A 16,999-nucleotide genomic window follows, 5' to 3' on the forward strand; every position below is an offset into this window, starting at 1 on the left:
GAGAACTGCAGTTTCCAACCTGAGTATCCATCTATTACCTCTGATAAAGCATGCAAGACAAGAGCAGTGAGTTATTGGCTGCAAGTTTGTTATACAGGGGTTGGCATCCTCACTCCACCTTTTTTGGGGGGAAAAAACCCAAACCTAAATCATGCTTGTTTCAAGCTGCTTTCTCCACTGCAGACAGCAAACACTGACTCCTGGGAGCTCAGGAGGGAACTGCCAGAGTACAGCCCAGTCCTGCAGGTCTCCTGCAGAAACTGTTACTGCAGGAGTCTGGAAACTGCTGCTCCAGGGCTCCTGGACACACAGATGCCTTAAAAAAAAAAAAATTAAATGACCATCAGGACAAAGTGTTTAATATGTTTTAAAATTATCTAAAGCCAGGATATGAACCTATTATTTCTACCTTAAGTCTCCATAAATGCAAAGTCTTGATCAGGAGTGACACAAGCCAACTAAAAAAACAGAAAAAAAAAAAACCCCCCCCCCCCCCCCCCAAAAAAAAAAACCAAAAAAACCAACCTCAAACCACTGAATTCTCAGAATCTTACACCTTTGCTGATCTGGCAACCATCTCTCCTATCACTGTTTTATACACTAGGACAAAGAGGCTCTGGGTAGAAATTTAACTCTAAAGAAATGCAGACACATCAATGACACCAGGGGCTTTTTAAAAAGACTCTTCAATTTTTATACAACAAAAGTTTCAACTGAAAATACTTTTTCACAACAGTGGAGCAAGCAGTAACTGCCATGTGTGCATTCACAGAACGTCACGAGCTAAAACAAAGATGGACAACATCACAAACAGGATCAGACACTCTCCTCTGCTTTTGTCCAACCTCATTCCGTGGCAATTGAAGTGTTTTCTGCACAGGTCTTTGCAAGTGAGTTCACAAATCAAACCTCTACAGCTTGAGGGTTCTGCATAGAAATCTCCATCCCTGTGAGATGGTAACAGGATGTTCCAGCACAGTTTCCTCAAGAGTTCCACAGTTTCACACGTGGTCATTAAGATCTACACAGAGAGCACAGGGTACAGGTGTCAGTGCTAGAACAAAGAGTGAGCCTACACTCACTGATGTGGTTTGCTTCAAGTCTCTGCTACACATTTGGACGTGGACATTGAGTGGTTGTCTCTGCTTCAACTCCCTCAGAGCTGAGCTGACTCTGCAGGGAGGCACCTACACAGGCTGCAGGCAGCCCTGGAGCACCACCTGGAACACACAGGGGTAACACTGACAGTCTTTCACTGCTTGCCCTTTTAATTTATTTTCTTTTTTTTCCCCCAAACCAAACTTGCAAGTAGGTAAGACCTCAATGCAGTAATTAATAAGCAAACTTTTACAAGCTGACTCCAGATGCCACCTTCCTCCAGCACAACACAGGCAGCCTGGTTCTTCCCCCACCAAGCAAAGGCAGAGGCATGGTGGTCAGAGGTCCATTCCTGTGGGCACACAGCTGGCATCGTGCTCCTGCCCCCAGCCTTCCAAAGGGGAACTGTGGGCTGCTTCAAAGAATCTTGTCATCTTTTACCAAAGGAGAAATCCACCCCTCCCTTCCAAGGACAATGGCTTCAGTGACAAACAAGTCCAAAACTCCAGGCCCAGCACAGCAGTCACTGCTTGGCCTTTTTTACAATGGTGCCCACAGCTGAGATCACCGTGGTTTTGGAGCCACTGGCACTGGTTGTCACTGTGACAACACCTGGCAGTGTTGCAGTGGTGGTGAGGATGGTGGGCTGAGCTATCGTTGTTACGGGGATGGCAGAGTCCCACTTGCTCTTCCTCTTCTGGGCATCTGTGAATTTGATTAAACCAAGCACATAAGGATTAGCATTAGAGGTCATCAATCCCTTCCTAACACTCTGTCTTGTCAACCCTTAATATCCCATTGCTTTGACTAGACAGCTTCCCCTCACACTAATTTCAAGATACACTGGCAGTAAATAGTGAGGAGGAAAGGCAACTTTTCTATTGGGGTACCAGGATTGTAGACCTGAACTCCAGCAAAAGGGGAGACAGGACCACTTTCTGCCCCAAAGCAGATTCAATTTCAACAGAGCACATGTATCCCACTTGCTCAGTGTCAGGCAGTGGACACACTCATCAGCCTCCAGTGGTTTTTGTCTCTTCCCCTCAGTTTCCAAGGCAGGAGAATGATTTCCAAAGTTTCCAAATCTCAAAATCTACCAGTCCCAGGAATACTCTACAGCCACAGACAGCAGCAGGCTTCTTGACCCACTAATAAGTCTCTTCACTATCCCATCTGGCTCCAGTCTTCCATTCCAGAAGGACAGCCATGGACTACAGGGACTAGAGGAAAGCTAGTCCAACACCCCTCAGCAGAAACACTCCCTTGCTTTATCTACAGGATCATTAAGGAGGCTTCAGGAAGCACTAATCCCAGCATTACTGCAGCTTAAGGGGTACATGCACAGCTATTCTTTACCTCCCACAGTGGTGCTGGATGTTGTGGTGGTTGTGGAAGAAGCACTTGTTGTTGTACCCTTTTTAGTGCCAGTCACAAATTCAATCTGGGAAGGGAGAGATGCACAGGAGAAAAAGGAAAAGATTAAAAAAATGAATTGTTAAGATACACAGCCTTTTTTAACCCACTGCACCTCTCTAAGTTTTTTTAAAACTGCTTTAGTGTGATGTAAGACATTGGACTGGCCTCTGAGCTGCCCATCATGTGGGAAGGAAGACACAGACCTCAGGCCATGAGAATTAAAGATTAATTAAGCTGCAACCCAGCTCCTAAGCCTGATACAATAAAAATGTGTTTGTCTACTAGTATAAGCACAAGATTTGATACAGCTCAGACAGGAGAGATCCTGGTCATTTAACTCTGTATTTATACAGTTAGAAGCTCATATTCATTTTCCTTTAAGGAATATGCAAGGCAAGTCCCTGCTTGTAGAATTTATTGTGGCTGCATCACAGCAGGAAACCTGGCAACAAGAGCTCTAACAGCAGTGCAGCCTCAGAACTGCAGATCTGGGCAAGGACATGATCAGATACCTGGGTTACTGTCCAAAAAACCAAAACAAGCAGCAAGACACAGCATGCACTGCACAAAAAACCCTCCATGTACTCGAGATGGAAGGAGCCTTCTGCAGCTTAGGTGGCAAATCTCTAACATTAAACATGTTCTAATGCCAGTCACTGGCTTAAAGGAAACACAGGACAGGAATGAAATCTCTTCCAAAGCCTGTCTGTGTTCTTTCTGGGGCATATCTAAGAATAACTGGGTTTGTCACAAAATGCACAAAGTTAAAATAGGCTCAGTTTTTCTGGAAATTGGTTGCAACAAGTTAATACCACTGAGAACAGAAAGCAGGTATTGTCTCACACTGAGACATGGTGAGGAAATTAAGCTTTAACTAGGCTAGGCACCAGGCAAAATGTCATAAATTAAGGAAAAAGCTGTTCTTTATTCATTATCTTGCCTGCATCTGACTTACTAAATGCCATTTTTAGAGCTCTGGTTTAAAAATACCGACAAAACAGCAGGAAATCCAGTGGAATAAACAACCTATAAATGGACCTATAAGGAAGGGCAAATAACTTGATCTGTGAAGTATGGAAAAAGACATGCAAGAAGAAAGGAGAGATCTGGGATAAAACAAGCAGTTTTAGCACAGAAATAGCAAAGCAATAGAATGAAATTCAGCAGGGAAAGGAAAAAAAGCTCTGCATCTGCATCTCTTTAGGTTTTGAGCAGGTACCTTTGTGCGTTCCTTCTTGGCCTTCTCCAGTTTGTCCATCTCGATCTTCTGGGCTTTAGCTGAGAAAGAGCAGAAGATGTGAAGCACTAAGAACAGTAAAATTCAACAGTTCTCATTCACACACTTCCCATGATAAAAAAATAAAAATTCAAATTCTATATATAAAAATTAAACTGCCATGAAAGCAACTGCTGCTTTTTAATCAAAGCATTGCAGCACTAATTTAATGATTTGAGAGATGAAAACATTGCAGAACCAATTTAAATTAAAAGCCTTTCCAAACTGATGAAGCATCAATAACATTCAGGCACATCCAACCAGAATGGAGTCATTAAAGAGCAGCATGTGATGACTTCTCATTTATACATAAAGTGAAGACTCCAGTGCAGTTAATTAAGTACAAAACACAAAGACCTAAGCTAGGACAAAAAAAGAAACTTCCTGGAATTACCTAGTGCCTCGTAATATGAATCCTCTGACCAGCCATGAGGATCAAACATATCCTGAAAAAAAAGGAAATAAATCAGATTAGGGCTATTCCCACAGAAACACAAAACCCAGTGCAAAAATGTTTTACGTATTTCTGTTCTCTGATGATAATCAGAGGTGACAATGAGAATCATCATTGATTTCTTCCTGTATCCCAGTGACACAAAGGTCCCATCAGACCTTATTTTATGGGACTTTTATGTTCTGTTGTGAATGAAGAAACAGCTTTGAAGCAAAAAGGATGCTGGGGTAAGTCATGCATTTTTCTGTTACTCAGATTTTTTTCCCCCTCAAGGAGTTCCATTCAGAGCTCCACACTTCAGCAGTTTTTGTGCAGAATCATTGTAGCAAAGTTCAGGCACTGAGGCTCAGTGCTACACAAAAATGTTCACATCACCGCAGAGGCTCAGACTGAGGTTGCCTTAACAAGACTCTAAGCAAGCAGGCTCAAGAAAGCCTGAGGTGAGACTTTACATCTCTGTGTTATCTTTACCCACTCCTTTTCCAGTCAAAAGCACTGCCCCTCACCTTTGGATAATTTGTACCAAGTTCATCAATGGAACAAAACTGGATCAGCTTTTCATAGATGCTGCAAAGGAAAAGCAAGAGGTCAGAACAGAACCAGGGAGGTAGAAGGGAACAGAAGTGTTTCAGATGTGCCAACAGAGAGAGGTTGTCACCTCTTCACACTAGTAAAATGAGAACCTGGGAAGCTACACCTGCTATGATGGATGTGGCACCCCATTATCCACAGTATTTCCTATTCCCCAAAACATCTCCCAGCTCCCAGAACAGTCATATCTTCTAAAGCACATCATCTCGAGCCTTCACATTTAAAATCAACCAACACACCAACTCCAGCTGCTGCTTCACCAAACACAAAGAAGAGTTTTACTGTTTCAGTCACAAAACTGAGAAAGACAATTTGTAAGCAGTAGTCCTTCCTGTTCAGGATCCTTCTGTGACAACTCCAACAAAGAAGAAAATTCTTCAAATTTGCTCTGTGGTGCTGTGGTCACATGAAAGGATGGTGGCTCACCTGGGATTGCGAAATTCCTTTTTCCTCTGGATGATGTAGTTCATATCCATGCCCTCTTTCACTTTCCTCTCATATAGCTTTTGAATTTTATCCTACAGGAGAAAGATTATAGGGTGAGCCAGGATGAAAAGGAGCAGCACACCAGCTGATTACTGTACATGTGGAAAGAAGCCAACTGAACCAGTGACCTCCTTGAACAGAGCTAGGATTTCACCTTTACACCAGGGCCAGGCTGCTTAAGAGACACTCCTTGAATGTCTGAAGTACCTTCATGAATTGTCTGATTGGTAAAGAAATTCTCTTTGCACTTACTGAAAGCTTTAGTGATTAAAGATCTGCATACAAGGCACAGACTCCTCCTTTCCAGTCTGTTGTTTCCCTTTACAGCCATGACACAGAAATCCAGAGGTTCTCCCACAACTCCCAACACCCACCTGCAGCCTCAGGTGAGCACCTGAGAAACAGCAGCTGGGCTACAGTGCCCACAGGGCAAAGTTCCTGCTCGTCTGTTACCCAGGCAGAACCAGAGCCAAGCTCTGCTGGAGAACTAAACCCAGAGTGATCATCAGGTATTGCTGGGGTTGCCCACTGCAGCCAAATGCTCTTAGGAACAATGTGCTCATAAATCCCTGCTTTGGTACCAGTCAGATGGAATCAGCTTCTCTTTGCACATCACCCAAAAGGCACAAGCCCATGCCAAAGGCAACTTAACTGACCCAGGTTGCAGATGTCAAGTGGTCTACTCTCCAAAAAGGCTACAAGATTTCAAATCAAACATGATTTTTTTCCTTCCTCAGTAAGGTGGATGAAAGTACATAAAAGTATTCCTACTCTGGTGATGGTGAAGGGACAGCAGAGGCAGGAGCTTTCAGACAGATCAGAGAGTTAAACAGTACTGCTAAAATATCTTCAGTAATTTGCATCATCTTTTCTTTACAACAGAAATTTCTCATGTACAAGAGGCACATAAGACCAGAGCTGGGCCTTCAGTCTTTCAGGATGGGAGAAGCTGAGTCAATTTTCCTTTGTTGCTTCTGGATAAATCACTTCATGTCTCCTTCCCTGGACAGTCAAACACAGAGCTGACTATTGTCTGAGGGCTTGCTGCAGCCTGAATAAAGGAGGATTGTTAAGAGCTGATATGAAACTCAACAACCTTAAAAAAAAAATTTAAGATAAATTTTCATCAGGTTGTCACAAAATCAGCAAGAGGAAATGACACCATCTCCACGTCTAGCAACACATTGTGAGTTTTGAAGGAACAAACTGCAAAAAGGTGAATCTGGGGAGTAAAAATGATTAAATAGGTGTTCCCTTTTAACCCCTCCCATGGAGTAACAATGAGGTTCCCAAAATCCAAAGATGGGCAACTACTCAGTCAACTTTATAATAAGAAATCCTCCCTTTGGCAGAGTTCAAAATACAGTTTATCAGAGGAAAAAAATTGACAAAAGAGCAAACTACCAAAAAAAAAAAAAAAAAAGCACAGAACATTTTGCATTTCTAAGGAACAATCCCGTCTCCTTGCTCAAAGTGCTCTAAGATGTGGTTTGACCTGCCAACAGAGGACAAGCTCCCCTTTGATGTAGCACACTAAACTTATGTCAAAGGGGAAAAATTCTGCTTTATTCTGTCTACCCCGTCAAGCTCTGTGCATTCCTCAGGTCTAACACACTCCAGTTCATTGATGTCAGAACAGTAAAATCCTCCTACAGCACTAGAGGAGGTTTGGGTGTGCCCAGGTACAGTGTGTGGAGAGGAAAGCATCATCTGGATGGTGAGTCACTCTCAATCACCACTGCATGTTAGGGGCAACTTTATAGAGCAGCCCAGGAGTGATTCTTTACTTGTATTTCTGCTGGGCAGAAAACCAGAGTTAAAACTCAAGCATGCATTAGGAGACAGCAGTCCCTGCTCTTTCATTTGCACTCCATGAGGAGAACAGAGAAGTTTATTGCAAACTTGGTCACTACTGTTATTTGAGTGTGCACCAGACAAAACATGTGTTTGTGTTCTTTTGTTGCCTCTAAGCTACCAGCCTTCCCTCTCAATGTTTACCATCCAGAGACATGTAGGTGGGAAAAGGAATCCAGGCATTGCTGCCTCAACTATTCCAGTTTAGGGGATTTCGGGCCTGTATAGAAAAACAATTTGTTCTTTGCCAGGGAGCTGAATTTGCTGAGGTAAGGAGGAAAGCAACCCTGACAGTAAACATTGCCTCTGTGTCACTGCTGGGATCAAGAGCTGTTTTAAAGCATAAGTAACACACAGAGGCTGGAAAGCAGCTTAAAGCTACTTTGAGATTCCTAAACTAGAACTGCTGGAAAGCCTAAAGCATTAACACGGTGCATTCATAAACTCAGTGTGGTAAAACCCAGCTTTAATGCTGGAGCTTTGTGCAAAATTACTGAGCAAGGTTCCAAAATATGCCCCGAACTACAAATCTTAAAAAAAAAAAAAAATGAAGTGGAGTTATACCAACCTGCAATTGGTTAGAACATCTGCCAGGAGGCTCAGGAGGGATTTTGATCTCATCTGGAGACATGTTCCGCACTCTCTCTGAAAAAGAAGCTGGAGAGAGCAAACTGGGATGAGTTCTGGCACTACTGATTGGAATTTCAGCCATACAAGTCATTAAATTTGTTTTATGTCTTTGTCAGCACTACTCCCTCATGGGAACCCAGGGCAAAGGTGATGAGAATGCTGACAACTGGTACTTGTGGTGTTTTCAAGGAGATGAGCAAGAAGCAACTAAAGAATCTGAAGGTTGGGTCATTACAAGAGGAGATGTGGTGCTTGCTTTATTGATACCTACACTCTTGGAGAGAGAATGGGACCGTGCATGTGGAGGAACACAGGATCAATATTATGCGGTCTGGCTCTTTGCCATTTTGGGGGAGATAATCACTTGGTGAATATTTAGTTCAGGACATACCTGGATGAACCAAAATGGCTCAAGGAGAGAACAACACTCCCCAAGGCTGTCAAGAGTTAACCACAAGAAATTACATTTCATCCTTAAGTTAACACTTCCTTAACAGGCACTTTGATCTTTGCTTACAGAGACAGACTATTGCTAGAAAGAACAACTCGTCCTGCAGGACTGGGAACAGCCCAGTCCAGATTGCCAAATTTCCACAGCTGTTTGTACTGGGATATACTACTAAAGTACCTGATTGCCCTATAAAGATTAGTTTACAGAGTTATCAGCAAAAGAAACAGCCACGTTTCCCCCCATTGCTTGCTACTTTCCCACTATTATGGGAAACCCGGGCAGTTCTCTGGCCAAGCCTCGGAGCAGAGATTTGTGCCCCATTTAAGCAGCTGGGATTGTTTTCAAGCATAATTTGTCCAGGGAACACATCCCAGAGTTGCTCTGTAGTGGATAAGAGACCTGAGAGCAGCACACAAGACATATCGACCAAGTTTTTCACATGTGCAGCTCCTCAGTTACACATTCCTCAGTAAAGCTGCCTGAGCTACACTCCAGCACCCAGACTTCAGCTCCTCTGGATAAAGGCCAGGAGGGCCCAAAGGCCAGACAGGGCTGTTGCAACCCTGGAGAGCTAAGGCTACAGATAAACAACACCACACATGATCAGTGCTGCTACAGTTTCCATGTCCTTTGTAAAAATGTGAAGCACTCAGGACAATATCCTTTGGAGAGGAAAAGCTGGCAGGCGACCACTCATTCTATTTGATCAAGATGTTGCTGAGGGTTAAATTCTTCAGCAGTTGCCAGTAACGAACAAAAAGTGTCCTTTGGCATTTACCAAGTGGGAGCCTTTATGGAAAGAGGAAAGCTTGCCAGAGTCCCCAAAGAAAGGCAGGCAAAGGGAGCTCCCTGACAACAAGGCACACATTTGTTACAGGTTACAGCTACTGGTGGGATGGGGAGGCCTCTGGGTTAATTAGAGCTTCGGGAAACCCAGAAAGACAGTGGCAAAGACACAGAAGTGTGGTAATACAGCACACAAGGCTTGCTGGGAAAGGTAAAAGATGATTAGTGGCTTAAGAGGTTCACAGCAGAAGCACAGAAAAAAAGACCATTAAATCCAGATTTCATAAGGCAAAGAAAGCACCTGAAAAAAAAAAAAAAAATCAAGCCTAGCTCCACATTAGACATCCCACAGACTCCCTTGTCTTTGCAGATGAGCCACAGAGAAACGAAACATTTATGGGAAGGGGAACTGTGTGCTCATATAAACTCAGGAACTCTGGGCAGGACCTCTGTTTTACCAGCAAAAAAAGTCGAAGTCATAAGAATATCTTCAGCAATCCATTCAAAGCCCCCTTGAAAAGGAAATCATTTTGGAAGCAGAACAAGAGCTCCCAATGAGACAATGTATTTTGATGCATGACTTTTCATGTTTGGTGCTCATTTCCTCTTTTGTTTGAGCCTTGTGAAAATAATTCTTTATCAACATTATGGGGTAAAGCATCTTTTAATGGTTTACAATGAGCTGGAACTAAGGAATCTTTGCCTCCTGCAATCCCACCAGAGCTGGAGGCAGCTGAACACTGCCAGCAGCAAGGCAGGACATGCACCTCACAAACTGAGCACAAACCTGCACCATTACTCAGTTATTTCATCACTTTGCAGCCAGTCTCAGGTGCCACATCATTGGGAAGAAAAAGGTGAGTTTAAGGGTGAGTTTAACCCCTTTGGGCTTATTTACAGTAAGGAAATATAAATTTTCCATGCCCTCCAGCAGTCCTCAAACTTGCTCCCCACACAGACAGAATGATTCCACAGCATCTTCCCACCAGCTCTTTCCCTTGAGGAAAGGGCAGCTGGGATTATAATCCTGGCACTTGCATGTATGGCTATATGCTCCTGCATAAAACACTTTGTGTTTTCCAAGTCCCAAGGGCAGCTTTCCACCATCTCTACAGCAATAACTGCAGATGAACAGCTCACAACAAGGTGTGTCCTCACAGGATACATCCAACTGCTCTGTGCATCCTGTTATTCCTGTCAAGACCAAAGTTTTACTTTGACATGAGTCACAGGTAGTGACACTGGCTTCAGCCCCTAATTTGTCCTGTGATTTGCAGACTCACAGCCGAGAGGATCTCCAAGTGTGGACCTCAGGAAGTGGCTGTTGGCACAATTAATCACTCCAGGCACACCCAGATTCTGGCTCACAGTAAGTAAATATCTGCCCCAATCAGATTCTCAGTCCTGACAAAAAACTAAGGCTGTGAAGCAGATCCCATGAGTCAGATGGGGGTGCAAGAAAGCAGAGGCCACTGCCCCTGAAAGCTTCCTGCTGCTAAAGGACACTGCTGCTGATGCTTAGTTCGTGCATTCTCCTTCCACAAGCTGACCTAAAAATTAAAGCCTTAATCAGCACAAGCAATAGGTGTTTGTAGCTTTTTGGGCAGTCAGCACATGCACTGTGGTAAAGGAGAGCCACTCCTCTGCTCTCAGGCCATGCACAGCAGACCAAAGCACAGGCAAATATTATCTTGCAAAGACTCAGCACCTCAGCAGTCAGTGAAGGATATTTCACAGATTTCAAGGATTTGCTCACCAGATCTTGGTAAGGCACTAAAACTAATAAATGGAAATGATACATTTAATGTGCTTCAGTTTGAGACAGATGGATTATGTGACCTACACCCAATAGCAGGAGACAATCTGCAAAGCAGGAGAGAAAGTAGCACAGTGCAAACTGTGAGCTCCAGTTCCAGAAGGAAATGACTGCTCTCAGTCCAAAGGCTGTGCTGGAGACATTGTCAGAGGGCACACAGGAATTTTGTTTCCTACACATGGGTAGGAATGTTTTCCTAGTGCAGAGAAAACCAAAAGAACAGAGAGCACAGGAGCTGGCTGTACAGGACAGACATGGTATGGATCATGGCTCTTGGATTAACGCTGCTCCCAGGTGGGATGAAGAACTCCTGTCCCTTTCAGGGGTCACTTATATGCTGTGTTTGAAGCAGCCACAAGGGAATAGAGGCAGTTCAGGTGCCAGTTTCTTTCTAAAGGTCACACTATATAAAAAAAACAAGGAAAGGGTCAGAGCAACAAGGGCTTCCCCTGGAGACATGCAAACCGGTGGTGCCTGCTCTCTAAACTGCATTCCCTGGCACTCTAGTCAAGGCTGCTTGGCATAAACCAGGGTGTGGGGGGTTCTGATTTCCTGGCACCAGAACAGCCAAATCAGAGGGAAGAACTGGAGACAACAACATGCCAGTGAGTCACCCATCCATGGAAGGACACCAGGTCCCTTTCTGCTCTGTGGGCTGAGAAATGCAGAGGGAGACCTGCAACTCAGCCATACTTTCTGCTCTTATGAACACTGACTTTGTGCTTAGCTATCCCAAGGGCTGGAGAGAACATTTCTTAAAATCCAAAAGGAAACCAACCATGCTGCAAAGACCTTCAGGGCAAGAAACCCCTACATCCTTAAAGTATTATTTTGCAAGGCTGCAGGAAACAGCACATGCAGTGTTGTGGCAGCACCATGAACTCTTCAGAGTGCTACAAAAAGCCCAAAAGGACAATACTGATGTAGAAATTTATGAAAAGAAGTTTCACACATATTTCCTTCTCAACTACGGGGCTGAAACCTTCCCTCTCATTCTGTCAACCATTTATTATGTGATCACTACTTTGGCAGAAGAAAGGACAACTGTTCCCTTCCCAGCAGCTCATCCCTACTGTTTTCTTTGTGCCAACTCCAGTGCTCACCTAGCATGCACTAAGCACGTCAGGGAATGGATCCAGCTGGAAGCCTCACAGGGAAAAAAAAAAACCAACAAAAAAAGAGCAGTGAAGATGGATCCCCGCTGGCTCCCACTCCCAGAGCTGCTCCAACGTTATTGTGCATCCGGGGAGGTAAAACACAAACAGTGCTTTTGGCAGGAGCCTACATTTATTTAATACTTAAGCAACTGCACAATCACAGACTTTAATAAAGGTGATGCTGAAAAATGTGGGGTTATCTTCTGAGAAGGGCAGGCCTGTACTCTTGTACTGAGTAATACAAAAAGCAGTTGTGGAAAACTGTCCAAGGAGGACCTTGATTTCCATAGACTGATAGACAAAACTTGAGGTGTCCAGATTGGAGCAGTTACTCACTTTGTGTCAGAAAATCTTGCACCTTTTTCCATTAAAGAAATTTAACTGTGAAAGCCCAAGTTTCCAGAAAGGGAGTGGTTCTTACATTACTCCAACTGTAAGTCTCTTGCAACAGTTCCTTTTCAACTAGATAAGATATGGCCTAATGGAACAGACCTACAGAATCCAGCATGGCAAGTATGCTGGCCTCTAATAACCTGGTTCTGCACAAAACCAGCCTGCACACTGCTGTTGGGAAAGGATATTAAAGATAAGATTGCAGAGACCTCAGTCCAGGTCTCAGACTCTTCAATGCTGCTCACCCATGAGTTGTGACACTACCAAGTGCTCCCTGTGCTGCTTTTAAACCCATGTGCAAGTCTGGGCCATGGTGAGACAAAGAAATCCAGTCTGGGCAGTCACTGTGGGAAAAGGGGACTAACAGAATTGTAACCTGAGCCTTACACCTTCAGTAAGAAAGGACTTCCCACTACATTGCTTCACAACTGCACAGCTTCACCCATATGTAAAATACAGAGGAAAAGAGCAGTTGGCTTCCAGAGATTTTGCTGTACTTTTTACCCCAAATGCTGTTGTCTCATCCATGTTTCCAGAGTGCATTTTGAGGAGGATGAGTAGATTGGCAAAAGATTTCTGTTGCATTTGATGCTGAGATTTGTTGAAGCAGTTTTGCCCTCTAAAGGCAGAAAATCCAATAGAGCAGTTGCAAAGTCTGGGCAGGTGAACTAAAAAGAACTTACAAATCCCAGACTTCAGTGATGGCTGCTGTAGGAGTCACAGCTGAGCACCTGAGTATTTACCATCTTAATTTACACTTACCACATTTTATGGCTGAAACATCAAACTGATTTAAGTGATGAAGCAACTTACAAACTCATTAGTTTTTAATTATATTATTACATGATACCACACAACTGCAGGAGTCACCTCAGGAAGAGAGGATCAGTTCAAGACAGTCAGAAATGCAATATAAAATGCAGTTTCTGTGCAGCTCCAAAGAGACCAAGCAGAGGATTGTATTTCAAGCTGACAACTCTGGACTTTCCAAATCTAATAATGGTGCAATGAATAAATGAGATGTCACAAAAATCAAGTTTTAGTAACTATTAGAAAACATAGAGTACTATGTCAGCACAGCAGCTGTAAATGGCTCACATTTAAATGGGGTTACTTTTAGTGAGTTTTGGAAGCCACAGAACAAAGTCATTACTCCTGGTTCCATTGGCTCTGTGTAGACAAAGCTACACTTGGTTTTAAGCTCATCTAGAAAAACACCAACACTGCCCTTTACATACATGTTTTAAACGTGAAAATATTTTCATATTTTTAGGTACGAAGCCTTTCTCTCAGAAGAAAAGTTCACTCAAAATACTCAGGCAGTAATTGAAATTACAGCATTGCCAGGGGAGAGGGAAGATGCTTTTTACAAAGTGAGACTTACAAGGTCTAGTTTGAATAAAAACCTGTGAATAAATACTTTTGAGTGAACTTACCAACTAGCTCCTGAGGATCTCTCTTCTCCACTTCTGAGAATTCCTACAAAAAAGGAGGAAGAAACAGATTTTAGTCAAGTTTGCCTCCAACCTAAAAAGCCACTGTTTATTTAGAAAGGTACAACTTTTTTTCTGAGACAAAAGAATAAAAATTAAGAATGAAATCCAACTTATTAGGTAAGAGGACAATGTCTGGACCATGGAAAGTCAAAGTCTAATAGGATGCTCCATTTCTTTGCAAAGCTAAATTTAATGAAAGAATTAAGGCTTTGTTTCACCATGTCTTGGACACTGAACTCCTTTGGAATTCCAGAGAAACTGCTGTACACAAAGCCTTTCCTCAGATCAAACCATAGATTCTTCATTTTTGGTGACTGGCCCTGGGTACCAACCAGGAGTCAGTGTTTTAGAGCACAGTTAGGTGAACACAGGCTGGATCCAGCCCACAGGAGACTCCTTTAGTCCTGGGAATGCCAACCACAGGCCTGTGCAGCTCCCAGTGCTCTGAGCAGGATCAGCCTGGTGCATTCCCCAGAGGAATGTGACAACAGCCCAGGTGCTCCCAGAGCCAGAGCTCAGAGACTTCAGGGCAGCACCTGATCAGCCTCTCCAGGCCCTGGGAGGCTCCCAGAGCTCTGCAGGGTCCCAGGCTGCAGAGGTTTGCCAGGTGTGCGTGTGTGTGTGTGATGCTAAATTCATCTCTGCCACTGTGCCATGCAGGGCTTTGGCTGACAAGCCCTCTCCAAACCAAATTGCCAGGGAGTGTGGTGGTGATGCAGATCCTGTGTTCCCATTTTAGAAGGATGATCCCACTGTCAGTTCTCTTGCTGCTGCTTTCCAGGAGTGATACAGCCAATCTGCTCTACCAGGGACTCAAGAGCAATCTGCACTGGCTTGCAGTGCTCTGTTTGGAGATGGCCACACAGCTAATCCTTGACTCGTTAAAGAAATTAAGGACACTTCATTTGCAGATGTTTGCAGCAGAGTATGCTGAGCAGGAGGCATTATGTAGGATAAGACACTCTTAAATATGGTTTCACCGTACTGAGACCAACACCCAAATATTTTGGTGTTTCTGGGAGATCCCAGCAGAGTCACAAGCGATATCAAGTTCAGCACAAATAAAGTTTCTGAAACAGTACCAGCTGTATCCCAACACTGCCCTCTCCCTCTGCCTCCCTCCTAAAGACCTTTTGTGGCTCACTGGACTGTTCGTCCAAAATTCTTCAGTGCCTCCAAACACTGAAGCCATTCATTGAACCTGACACTAACAGAATGCTGCCTCCTTGCTACTTGGTAACAGCTCCCTGACCCTCCCTCCTTTTCTCCATTTCCAGTCAGATGAGAGGTGCATCAGGTGAATAGAGAGCAGTGAGGTCACCAAGCCAGATGTGGGAACAGCTTGTGCCAAACTCACTCTGAAAATGACCCATTTTTAGAGAAGCCAAAGCCCTCTGGAAGCAGAAAAACAATTCTTTGTGTGGCACTAACTGCTACAGGGCATTTTTTATAGCCATTCATGGAAGACACAAAAAAAAAGAAAAAAAAGAAAAAGAAAAGCACTATTTCTGCATTAGTACAGTTGGATCACAAAAATACAAGGCAAAAGCTATTTTAGAAAAAGAAAGAAGTACACAGAGGAACACGCATCTTCTCCCTGGCCAGCTGGCCCCAGGCCCCTCTGAGATGGGCTGAAGTGTCACAGCTCCACCCCCTCTGAGACAATGCCTTTGGTGTGTCCATCAATAGCTCTTCTCCCAGCATCACAGACAGAGAAAAATTTAAACAGGAACATGACATTTCAAAGCAAAAAATTTATGCCAAAGCAGCGGCTCTCTCTGGTGAGTGCACTGGACAGGAATCCAGACTCTGTTCTCCACAAACCTACGTGGATGAGGAGTTCACAGACTGGGCTTCAGGTCACCACTGGAGAAGTGGGAGCAATTCTGTGGTAACTGATGGGCTGTGAGGACAAATCCAGACGACCATGGAGGCAGGAGAAGCTGCCAGAGCTGCAGATGCAAGTTAACATCTGTCCAGGCACATACAGTGACTCAGCAGCAGTAAATACATGTGTCAGGAGGCTGCTCATTCCCTTTCATGGGGGAACTTGCTAGATGGGTAATTAAAACTATTTCTCACCTTGGTTTGAGACAACAAGCAAATGTTTGTTGAGGTGAAAGGAGGGAACTGCTTTAGCTCCAACCTTGACTAAACTACATCCTGCTCTCTTATCTCTTGCAAGTTTTAAGTGGAACTGAGAGGGAAGTGGAAGAGACAGGCTATCTCCCTGAGCACCTCTTGATCCTTCCTCATATCCAGCATTGCATTTATTATTCCATTAAGCTTCCCATCTCCTTCTGCCCACTTCTTGCAAGAGAAATAATCCCCCAAAATAGCAATATTGCCAAGCAGGCACTTAAGCAACCCAGTGGCACAGCCAAATTCAGATCATTAGACATGGGCTACATAGCCACAAAAACACTGCCCTCTTATTTGGACCACTAACAGCTTTGGAAGGGGCTGTGCTTAATTCCTGACTTGTCCAGAAGCTAATTTTCAAGTCTCCTGTATGCCTGGAGTTAGTACCAAGCACACAGCTCTCAGGAAACATGAACTGAGAGAGAATCTAATGGCCAAACCCTTTCCTGCCATGTACCTTATATTAGACAAAGATCTCTGAAATGTCAGCTGCTCTATGAGCTTCCAGAATCATCAGTAAATCTGCTTTAACCAGAATTTTCTTCTTTAATTTGCATCCTTTGAGTCTGTCCCATTTATAACAGGCTAAATCAAGCCAGTGCTATCAGGCTCCACTGTTTTGCCCTGGCCCACACTTTCCCACCACAGACACTCCAACAAGTCCAGTCCCCACGTCCACAGGCCTCAGCCAAGACATCAGAGAGCCCAGAGCTACACCAAGCAAAAGCAAACACGTTCAGCCCTGGATTGCAGCCACACCTCACTGCCCAGGGACAGGAATTTTGCTTAGTGATGAGTTCCTTCATACCTCCACCCACTGCACCATCCTGAACGAGCTGGAGACATCAACACAGCTTTTCATTAACTTGGGCTGCTTTCAAACCTCTTAAATGCCTTCAAAAAACAAATGGATGACCACCTTCTCCTCCAGTGCTTGTTCATATTTGCTTAGT

General features: G+C 43.9%; 1 protein-coding gene across 2 annotated transcripts in view; it reads right to left on the minus strand.

Moving 5' to 3' along the window:
• Positions 1-667: 667 nt before the first annotated feature.
• Positions 668-16,999, minus strand: part of SAP30BP (SAP30 binding protein) — a 29,488-nt gene continuing 13,156 nt past the window's right edge. For both annotated transcript variants that reach the window (XM_053995129.1, XM_053995128.1), the window contains 8 exons: positions 13,845-13,887; positions 7,744-7,832; positions 5,262-5,353; positions 4,751-4,811; positions 4,185-4,236; positions 3,734-3,792; positions 2,455-2,539; positions 668-1,803 (listed from right to left, as the gene is read on the minus strand). In XM_053995129.1, the coding sequence (XP_053851104.1) occupies positions 1,622-1,803; positions 2,455-2,539; positions 3,734-3,792; positions 4,185-4,236; positions 4,751-4,811; positions 5,262-5,353; positions 7,744-7,832; positions 13,845-13,887 (663 nt within the window). In that variant the 3' untranslated portion in view covers positions 668-1,621. The remainder of the gene's footprint in view (positions 1,804-2,454; positions 2,540-3,733; positions 3,793-4,184; positions 4,237-4,750; positions 4,812-5,261; positions 5,354-7,743; positions 7,833-13,844; positions 13,888-16,999) is intronic.

This window comes from Vidua macroura, chromosome 19 (genome assembly GCF_024509145.1).
Source record: "Vidua macroura isolate BioBank_ID:100142 chromosome 19, ASM2450914v1, whole genome shotgun sequence".
Classification (NCBI taxonomy): domain Eukaryota; kingdom Metazoa; phylum Chordata; class Aves; order Passeriformes; family Viduidae; genus Vidua; species Vidua macroura.